Here is a 10,960-nt window from a genome sequence, read left to right on the forward strand (position 1 = left end):
ACAAAATAATGTCAATAAAAATGATACTGACATAGATTAGTATTGCATTTATGTATATCAATTTAATGAATGCTGAAATTGTGTAAAAATAATTATCTATAAACGATTAAAAATTGACATTTTATAATAAAACAATATACACATAGTAACAATCTGAATAAATACAGCTGTTCATTATCACGTACCGCATTAATAGCCGTAGGTATTTTTATTAACATATGATTTTAATGAGATTGAAATAGGAATTGCATGTAAGAGTTATCTGTCTTGAAAAACGTCACAGTAGTGTAATAGGTAGCCGGTTTCCTGAAGAACAGAAAAATGGACACATGTGACTCATTGATAAAAAAAAAAAACTGAATTAATGCCCGGATTGCTTTGAAATACTTTAATGTTGAGAGAACACACTGTTCTGTCAATAGTAAACACACAACATTCATCAGTTTAATAATAAACATTAGAATATGCGGAAATTGAGTTACTGTCTCCCTACATTGGATTTTCAATTAGGGATGTACTTCCTATTTCCGTTTATCAATACACTCCTATGACCTTAACAGCTATGATCATTTAAGGACGTGCCAGGTTTTTGTGGTGGAGGACAGCCGGAGTTCCCAGAGAAAAACCAACGACCTACAGCCAGTACCTGGCGAGTCCACTGCCCCACGTAGGCCTCGAACCCGCGACCCAGTGGTGGAGGGCTAGTGGTATCAGAATGTCAGACGCCTTAACCACTTGGCCATCGCGGCCCCAGGGAAATGAGGTGTGTACTGCTTGTCGACATGGGACGATTTACATACGTCAGAGAGAAAACATGCGATTGTACGTTTCGCCAGAGGATTTGTTTTGTACCAAATGTTAGTGGTCAAAGGGGAGGTACAATCAATCTTGTTATACTGATTGAACAGCTGTGCGGCATTTACGTTAGTTTTGTTCTAAAAAAAGTTTCAACATTATCACCGGACACCAGGACGACCCCGGACAATTGTACATTCGCTTATCATTAACCGATTCTCGGAATTCCAATCCACTTTTTTTTTGTTGGTGGGTTGTGTGTGACAGTGTTACATATTCTTCAGATTCGTCACGTTGAAATGTTGATGAAATGTTGGTGATGAAATTTCATCCTCCTTGTCACAAAGTGAATGGATAAATTGAACCACACACAGTGGCGAAGGACCACAGGTGGGTAAGGTATCAACAACGGACAGGTAAGTGGCGATTTTTTCTAGGTGACATGGTTCAATAACAATAATTCGCACGTCTGAAATCTTTATCTCTCACGATATCAATGTTCCTATGAATATCGGCTAAATGTCTGTTTATCACTCTCCGAATATTCTTAAATTGTTCCTACGGTACAGATCTACCCCCTTCGGCCTAGCTTCAACATAAAATCTCCTGAGTTCCTCGACCAGGTCCTGAATGCTTACCTCCTGCATGCTGACCGATTTCCCAGTTTTTCTCAATATTAAAACTGTAAAATACAATTAAAGACTGTGATTCCCAAGATAAGAAGTGAGAAAGTAAGCTTTGTAACAGTTAAAGCCGTCTTTTGTTTGAGTGTTATAAATTGCAACATTTAACGTGTTTTGATTGATTCTTATACAGTGTGACACTACATGTTTCAACAAACCTCTACAGTACCAATCAAACCTACCTTGACATACCTTTATCCCCCAGGCTGTGTTTTTCCGCCCGTGTGGCATCGCAATAAAGTGAAAGGTCATCAACAGTTGCATTGTCAAACCTCTCCTTTTGTTTCTGGAGGGTGCAGGAAGCCCAACGCCGCCCTCTGTATTTCCGCTTCAATTTCTTTTGAAAATCCTGCGGAGCCGCGAAGTTGCCATCAACTCTACTATCCCTTCTAGATCTAGTCCGCTTAAGATCTCTTCCTCGCCGGAATCCATATCCATTTCATCGGAATTCATATCACTGGGCAAACAAATACTCCATTTTCCAAGCTCTGAGTCGGATAATCCTATATCGTCGCTATCATCCATTTCGCAGACGACATATAATCCTTACATATAGGTGGCGTTTAATTTTATTTTTAAAGTAACGTAACGTTTATTTTCGAGTTTTGTTATATATTATTATACCTTTGTTTTAATTTCAAACTTAGTCACGTATGATAACTTCTTTTCTCCATTTCCTTTTGTCAACAAACGTAACAGAATATTGTCTATCAAGGGGAGGAAACCGCAACTTGTTTTCATTCCTTGAAATTCCTACACTGTTTGCATTTCATGAGCTGGACAATTCGCAACTATCTCTGGTAGGGTTATATAGTAGCAATGCCATACAATGGTGAATATAGGTCATTGAGCGCCAATTGATTTGCGTCATTTTGAGCTTCTCCTCCGCCTTAAATAACGTGAGACAACAGGTAGATGCAAATATTTCGGTGACGGTAGCCTGTTCAAGGAATCTCGTTAGCTCCGACAATTCCATATCGAAAATATAAGGAAATACCTATATTAAGATAAATGATAACTTAACAAATTTAAAAAATAGATATCTTTATTGACGAGAAGTTTCCAATGTTCATGTTGTTCAATCCTTAGATGACTTTTCAGTCTCAAGTATAGATTCATCTATTAGGTGATCCCCCTCCCCCTCCCCCCCGCAATCCTCCCTGGCGCATGTGCGAAGGCTTCAACGTACGATGTACGACGTATGATATTTGTGTTGGTTTGACAATCATCTTGATTTCATAATGGTCAGCATGATCAAAATGAACAGCATCATCGTCAATTAAGTAATGTGTTTACGATAATGAACAGACCCATATTGTAAATTAACAGTGCCACAACTCTAAATAATTATGTTAGCTCATTTGCCCCTTGAATTTTTTAATGAACTATTCCATCCTTCGATTTGTACGAGTTCAAATGTTCCTTCGGGAATGAATGTACAAATATAACTGCCATTTACAACACAAAATAAAATCATTCTGCTTGATATAAGCAAAGGAGGACTCACCTTTCCAAGGTTTTCAAATTTCATTCAGAACATATATTAGAACATAAGTAACTTAACCAGTTTCATATAAGCTGTTTTCTTATCACTTTGTTACCTTGTTATGCCAAAATGCGTCTTGTGCTCTGTTTAAGATATAACTTGTATGAAATCCAAATATATTAGAGAATAAATTGTTATCTGCATGCCATACAGAAATGCTTTCCTATCAACCGACATGAAGTTTTAGGCGCCCTGCTGCCCGTCGCTTCAGTTCCTGTTTGTCGGGCTTCCCAGTGAAGAGCGTTGGAAATTCGTCGAATCTGACAAAATATTTGGGCATAGACCCCATGCCATCTAACGATTCATCCTTGGAGAATTTATCTTCACAATAACGCTGAACGTCTGATGGAGACAGGTCAACCCCTTCCTCCGCTATGAAGCAGACACATACTTCTTCATACAGCCGTGCATCTGGTACTGCCACTGTCGCCACGAAACGGAGACCATCTAGATGCTGTACTACGTCATCCACCAACGCCGGAAGCACCTTCCTTCCACCGCGGGAAATATTATCTTTTACTCTACCGCGTATGATCAGATCTCCTGATGACGTAATCAAACCAAGATCTTCCGGTTTAAACCATTTATGCCTATCATCTGTAAATGCTTTCATCGTCATAGCTTCATCTGCGAAATATTCCTTCATCAAAAAGCTACTCCTGATCTGAATTTCGCCTACCTGCCCTATTTTTGTTGGATGTCCTTCTGAGTCGACGATCCTGACTTCCACACCGTTCATAGGATTTCCCACATTTCCAGTTTCGAGGTGATCTCCCGGACGAAGAGTAGGCAGAAAGGTGCCGGCAATGATCTCTGTTGAACCGTATCCAACTGATAATGATCTGCAGAACCTTCCTAATACTTTTGTGCAGAAATGGTCTATAATTTGACCACCAGTCGTTATGGATTGCAACCGGAATCCATCGTCTTCGATATTGTCTTGCTCTGTGATAAGGTCGTGTAGAACATACGGCATCAATAAAGCATTGTCAACATCTTCTTCTTTCATAATTTTCCAAATGGTTTTGACTCCGTCCACTGTTGTGCTTAAATTTGAGTCGGTGAAAACCAAAGGAGATCCCATAACTATGGGAATTGCTAGTGTTCCACCAAGCCAGCAAAAAGGCCGATTGTTGAATGATTTGTTTTGTTCTTCTTTTATACGGGCGAACTGTTGAAAGGCATTAATAAAATTTAAATGAGTATGGACAACCATTTTAGGCTTACCAGTACTACCGGACGTAGTAAATATAATTGCGTCATCCTCGGGATATACCTCCGGCAACACCGTATTTGCATTCTCTGCACTTTGAATGTCGCTGATGAGGGTGTGGGCGATTTTTGTTGAGCTTGATTTTCTCAAAAAGATGAACTGATGCTCTTGTTTTTTATTATTATCCTCCCTTTCCAGACTACTTATAACCGGAAGCAAAACATCGTTCTCACCAGGATCAGCAAACACAATTCTGCATCTACCCTTGTCTAACATATCGGCGGCGTCGGTGGCATTTTTGACGTTGATATTGAGTTGAAGGACAACACCTCCTGCCAATAAGATGCCAAATTCCGCTACGATTCTTGCTAGTGTGTTAGGACCGAAAATGACAACTTTGTCCTGCCGCGATAGACCGGAAGTAATGAGGTACTTGGCCACACATCTCGATTTTTCATAGAGGTCACTGGAGGTGATACTCTGGCGAGATCCATCTGGACAACGATAGATGAACGCCTCTGTATTGGGAGAGGTTTCTGAATTTCTCTTTAAAGCGTCATTTAAACTGCTGTACGTATTTGGTACAGTTGGAGGTGAGTGTAGATAACTCCACTTGCTCATAGTTACTACAACAAACGAAAAGTATGGCATCATAGCATAAGGTCACAAATCATGCGTTTCGTATGATATGATATTGCAAAAAGCATGTTAAAATCAGAAAAGTCGACAGGAAGTATTTATGACAGTAGTTTGTGTGTAAGGAATTCACGTAATATGTCAGATATATAACGATTTTTTTCATTGTCAAGCAGTAATAGATAATTGCGCACCAGATATAATCGGTCCTAACATGGCGGGCAGTTATTGGGAACTCGTATTGTTGGTCTACGTGACCTTAAACCAGCATTATGCAGACAGTTTCTAACAGTATGAGTGGGTACCATGGTATCAGAAGCATTTAGGAGGTCATTTCGTAAAGCTGTGGCAGTCTGGAACCTGTGACGCCGTGCCTGTATGAGCAAAAATCGGTCTTGGCGCTGCGTTGTATCCCTAGAACGACCTCCAGCATGACGTCTGGAATGGTTTCCGTTAGTTTGGAACCGATTCCACATTCTTGCCACTACACTTTGAGACACACCAAGGTCTGCTGCAACCTGACGTTGAGACATGCTGGCTTGCAGCATTATGATGCCCCTATTCATTTCACCGTCATTTAACCGTTGTTTGGTTCGTCTTTGTGTCATATAAAACAAAAGCACGCTTAGAATATTCATCAAATTGATTTCCTTTACTTAGCTTAGCTTAACTTTTTAAAGAGGTGTAGACTTAAAAATGGTGCACGCGCTTTTATGGTTGACTGAACACACCAACACAGGACGATTTGGAAGGCTAACATATTTGCCCAAAACAGTACAGAAGGATAATATAATATCCTTTCTAACATTTTGATTTATTTTCAAAATATAGGTGATCCTTAGCAAAATGTGAGTAGTATATACACGCGTATACCTTCTCTCGACCAAACATACACAGTAGGTCAACGATTATTTTAACATGGCTCATTTGTTAAATTTGAAATACGGGAGAGACTTGTGGAAGAGCATGGATCATACGTGGTTTGGTGAAATGATAAACTGGCACATTCTAACTCGAAATTTTAATTTCATGACATGCGTCATACTAATACGATGTGAGTTTAAATGTTATTTTATCATTTCTTTAAGTAGATACAATGTACATATATAATTACTGTAATTGTACGTACAATTGAAATACATGTATCAAATAAATGCTTCATACAAGTACCTGTGTGAGATTTGTGATACTTGTGTGTAATAGTATTTGTATGTGAAATACAGGTATATCGCATTTTCATGTAAGTATCTGAAAATGTTACCCTAAAACGTAATGGATATTCATCAATAAGTTGCGGGTAAGTATCTCGACATTTTGAGTTGAAAAACACAAAACACAAAAAATGGAAAGGGTAATCAAACTAAACAGATGGAAGCTTTTACTGACCTGATCCCACCTAACTAGTATCCATCTCTAGACGACAGTGCAAACGATATTTAAAGACAAAAAATTGCTCTCGATACATCCTCAGAAAAATGTTGGAATAATACTTTTTTAAATGTCTACTCGTTTTGTGTCGGTAGTATAAACCATTCAAATGATGGAGTTTCGAGAAACCGCAAGTTTGTGGTTTGGCCTGATAAAAAGACCCTGATGTAGGAGAACAAAAAGCATGCTTCATCCCCAAATTTAATAAAATCGGCCGATAATTAGGTAATTAATGAAAAAAATATAGATACATTTATTCATCGTAAAGTATAAGGATTCAAAAGAGATCAGCACTTTGATCATAAGTTCAAATGAGGTTAAATCCTATAATCTGGTCCAAGCCACGCCTTGATTAACATGCAGCGTGTTGCAGGGCTAGATACTCTAGCCAATCCTAGATACTCCGGGGTAGGTTACACTGACTTATGCTATCTGCACCCCTGGAATATTTCATGTCAAAATCGAACGCTCAGTGTGTGCCACCTTTCAGATGAGACGAGAAGACTGGTTTGATCATTTGATGTACATCAAAAGACTGACATGATTTGAAGTTTGGATGTCACTCCTCTGTAATCATCAAAGGACAGGCTTGCAATTGGTCAGATTATGTTTTCTACTTGAGACCAATGAAACAGCTAGCATGTGCCTTCGATTTTACTTTGACATATTCCAGGGGTGCTGAGAGCGTAAGTGAGCGTAATTAGTGGAGTATCGAGAACGAGAGCGGAAGTGAGCAAAACCCAGGCCTGGAGTATTAAGGATGCCAAAGGGTAAACGTTCGAGATAGTTATGGAAAACAACAAATGTTTAATTTGAGATGGTAAAATAAGATAGAATGACTGCACGTGTCTTCTTATATATGTACAATACAATACAATAGGTAATTCGTACTCATAAAAAGTTAATGTTGTAGAAATTTAAAGTGACTTTAAATTGAGAGTCATGACTCGAGGTTCGGAATGTATACCTTTGAAGAGAGAGCCAAGTGCAGGCCTCGGCCGGAGGGGCTAGGTTAAGTAGGGTTCGAGCAGAGCACGCGGCGTGCTTTAGAACGACTTGTTTGATGTTGCAACTCTGTCACCCTAAATACTCCATTGGTTAGGCTCACGTTCGCTCTCTGCGATCTATTAACTACATTTTGAATACATTATTTTTAGAAGAATGCTTTTTTTTCAAAAAGTTATTTCTCCAGATTTGGGAACCATGATTACCACATCAAAAAACGCCAAATAATGCAAAATAACATGATTTTTAACCCAAAATTAGACCCACGCAAGTAGTATTTTTTTTTCTTAAAACCTGTCTTAAATTGAATATCACCTATTAGGTAACGGAAATACTCACGTTTTAACATAGGTCGTTCAACTGCATTTTTCACAATATTTACACATGTGTTGAGCACAAAAATAGACTACATGAAAAGCTAGCNTTTTTTTTTTTTTTTTTAAATGTGAAGCCCAAATAGTCCACTTCTTCATGTATATGCCTATTTCAGGTTTTTTTTGTTTTTTTTTTGATACATGTAATATTACATGGGTTATTCATTGTACAGAAATATCACCCATGGCCACCGTACGCTGCTGTACACTGCTACCATAACATCACCGTGTGTGGTTTAACTATTAGGTTACATGGAAGTATCTCCTTTAAAAAGGGAAATCTTCTAATAACTGCATCCTCTCTAGAAGCGATAAATGCGGTTTGGTGTTTTTGTGATAAGAAGGGTTTAAACAAAGTGTGTGTTATGCAGCTGACAAAATATTTATATGTATACAAATTAAAAACACTCGTTGATTTTAAACACCAGAAAACATTGTATACTTTAAAAAGAGTATTGGACTTTCTGGATTTTTTTTATACAAAGTTATCATACCTTATATTGGAATCAGACTCATAATTGAATGTACTCTATTTTATCATTGTAATGTTATAACACTTCTGACATAGAGGTTCTTCTTTCTTTCTTTCTATCTTTGTTTTTCTTTGTTTCCTTTTTTTTTCTTTTTTTTTCTTTCGTTTTTTATTTCTTTTCCTTTTCTTTCTTTTTCTAGATTTCTCATATATTTGAGTTCAACAAGGCCCTTTTCTAGGCATGAATTTATTTCTTCATTTTAAAATTAAATCATACTTTTGAGTTTTATTTATTTCAAATGTTATAATCATATGTGGAACTACAGGTATAACTCACTAATTGGTTTAAGTAGTATCTGTTGGTGATTATTTAAAAGCCCAGGTCATGTATACTAGCGGAAAAAAGAAACTGTGTATGCCTAAAATGTGTTATAAAAATAAATGTGTATGACGTAGAACAACAAGGTTTTCAGGGACAATTTATTTGTTATTTATTAACAGCTGCATTCCATTTTCCACGTTAGGGAATCAATACGTTCCGCTCAGGAGTGACGTAAACACAGCAGGGGTCAATACTGAGTTCACAAAGTTAATACCTCGTATGTCCACCGTTTGCCTGAATGCAAGCCTGGCAACGTCGACTCATGGAGCCTATCAGACGGTTCAAGAATGCTTGTGGGATGGTATACAGATCTGTACCAACGCTGCAGCCAAATCAGCCAAAGTCACCGGTTGATTAGGTAATGTAGCGCGTTCAAATTCCCGTTAACAACCAACAGATGGGTTCTCCCGTTGGCTGTGATGTCGCCCAAAATCATAACGCTGCCTCCGCCGAAAGAACGTCGTTGAAACGTTCTCCAACGCGACGATACACTCTGGAACGGCCGTCACTACTATCCACGTGGACTCGCGACTCGTCCGTAAACAAAATGCCTGCCCAATCCCGTCAAGTAAATCGCAGATGCCTTTTGCACCAGTCCAGACGTGCTACACGATGACGTGGCAGAAGAACTGGGCGGATTGCAGGACGTCACGGACGGAAAGCTCGTTCACGCAATCGGTTCCGTACAGTTCTCGGGCTTATTGGTAGCAACCCCAGGAGTGTCCGTGCAATCAAACTTGCCGTTTGGAAGCGATTTCTCAAATGGACAAGCCGGTCAACGCCTATAGAGAGCAAACTGCACGGGAAAAACTGTCAATGACACACAGATAGTGTGTATGTGTCACACTCGGATATGTGTGTGAATTTTCATGTATATACAGTTGGTAATACATATTCTATAATAAGTCTCCGCATGAACAGTTTCTTTTTTCCGCTAGTACATATTTCATTTTCCGCCTAAGAAAACAATTACGAGAAATGCGAAGTTAAAAAAAATATTTTTCGAAAGTGTCCAGATGTAGAATATAGCTAAAGTTTTTTTTTATGTAAAGAAATTCCTATTACTAAGTGGCGGCTAGCCGCAGCCACTGATACTCCACCATCAGATTCAACTACCATGATACATACAACAATAACTGAATACATTTTATTAGTTAACGACAGTATTATATTATTTTGATTTGTCCGTTTTTTTAGCGATTTGAGGCACAGATTAATCAAACAATAATATTACAGAAGCCCCTCTATTTTACAATTAATACAATTACTTAGTATAAATAATGTAAGAGAGCTATCTAATTCAGGTAAATATTTATATTTCGCATTTAAGAGGCGTTTATTATAGGTTTATGTATTGTGGTGTTTCATAACTGAAATTGTTAATTAAGTATTATAATATACACATTATTGAACGGTGTTTTATGTATACTGTGATGTCACTCTCCTGTCTATTCTAATTATGTTTAGATAATGTTATATGTATATGTCTATGTACCTATAAGCATAAGGGTTTTGGTTAAAAAAGAATGAATGAATAAATGGATGAAATAATTAATATATTAGAATCTAATCCAAATCATCCGTTTGCACTTGACACAAAGGACCAATCCTTACTTTATATGATTACTGTACACCCTTACCTGCATACTCTTACCTGTACATCATTACCTGTACATCATTACCTGTACATAATTACATGTACACCCTTACGTGTACACCCTTACCTGTACATATATACACGTACTGGATGATCAACCTGTAATTAAAGCATCTGAGCTTACCTGTTATTCAGTCCCGACGTTCAAAGTGACTTCTCTGTTCAGCGATGTATTTTACTATAGTGTTTCTGTATACACCACCCTGACTATCATACATCTGAAACATCGTGCCTGTGTCGTTTTGCCCGAGTGCTCTTTTATCATTAAGTTAGAGGTCACGAATTGTAATGTAACTCTTATCGTGATGCATATTCTGATAGTATTAACAATTGACCGATAATTCTACTTGTTTGATGTGCATTTTTGCCTAATCCCACGTGGTACATGCCAAACAAAGCATCGTATGTTTAACCAATGAGATTGTATATGGAAGGCCACAACTGTTTTATATTCATTGTCTGTATTATGTTGGGCTAACATATCATTATGTTGGGTTGACTTGTCATGACGTTCGGTTAATATGTCATTATAATGAGTTAACATGTCATTATTATGGGTGGACATGTCGTTATATTGGGTTGATATGTACCATGATGTTAAGTTAACATATCATGATGTTGTGTTAACATTTCATTATGTTGGGTTGACATGTCATTATATTGAGTAAATATGTCATTATTATGGGTCGACATGTCGTTATGTTGGGTGGACATGTCATTATGTTGGGTTGAAATGCCATTAAGTTGGATTGACTGGTCATGACGTTCG

The 10,960-nt window shown here is 37.9% G+C and overlaps 1 protein-coding gene across 3 annotated transcripts; it reads right to left on the bottom strand.

Annotated features, from left to right (window-relative positions):
* Nucleotides 1–684: 684 nt before the first annotated feature.
* LOC110449250 (3-[(3aS,4S,7aS)-7a-methyl-1,5-dioxo-octahydro-1H-inden-4-yl]propanoyl:CoA ligase-like) lies at nt 685–10,655 on the bottom strand. Of its 3 annotated transcripts, none has more exons than XR_002462832.1 (3): nt 10,316–10,655; nt 1,671–4,863; nt 685–1,477 (listed from the first exon to the last, which is right to left on the bottom strand). XR_002462832.1 is itself a non-coding variant. In XM_021495999.1 (2 exons), exon 2 carries the CDS (start codon nt 4,856–4,858, stop codon nt 3,191–3,193), a length of 1,668 nt encoding a protein of 555 aa, XP_021351674.1. In that variant the 5' UTR covers nt 4,859–4,863; nt 10,316–10,655; the 3' UTR covers nt 685–3,190. The 3 variants fall into 3 exon arrangements, 1 of the variants encoding a protein (XP_021351674.1); XR_002462831.1 differs by having other exon boundaries at nt 1,661–4,863; XM_021495999.1 differs by having other exon boundaries at nt 685–4,863.
* Between the last annotated feature and the right edge of the window lie 305 nt (nt 10,656–10,960).

This window comes from Mizuhopecten yessoensis, unplaced genomic scaffold, assembly GCF_002113885.1.
Source record: "Mizuhopecten yessoensis strain PY_sf001 unplaced genomic scaffold, ASM211388v2 scaffold4537, whole genome shotgun sequence".
NCBI lineage: Eukaryota > Metazoa > Mollusca > Bivalvia > Pectinida > Pectinidae > Mizuhopecten > Mizuhopecten yessoensis.

Coding starts and splice junctions, on each gene's coding strand:
- LOC110449250 (XM_021495999.1), bottom strand. CDS start 4,858: ATGAGCAAGTGGAGTTATCTACACTCACCTCCAACTGTACCAAATACG.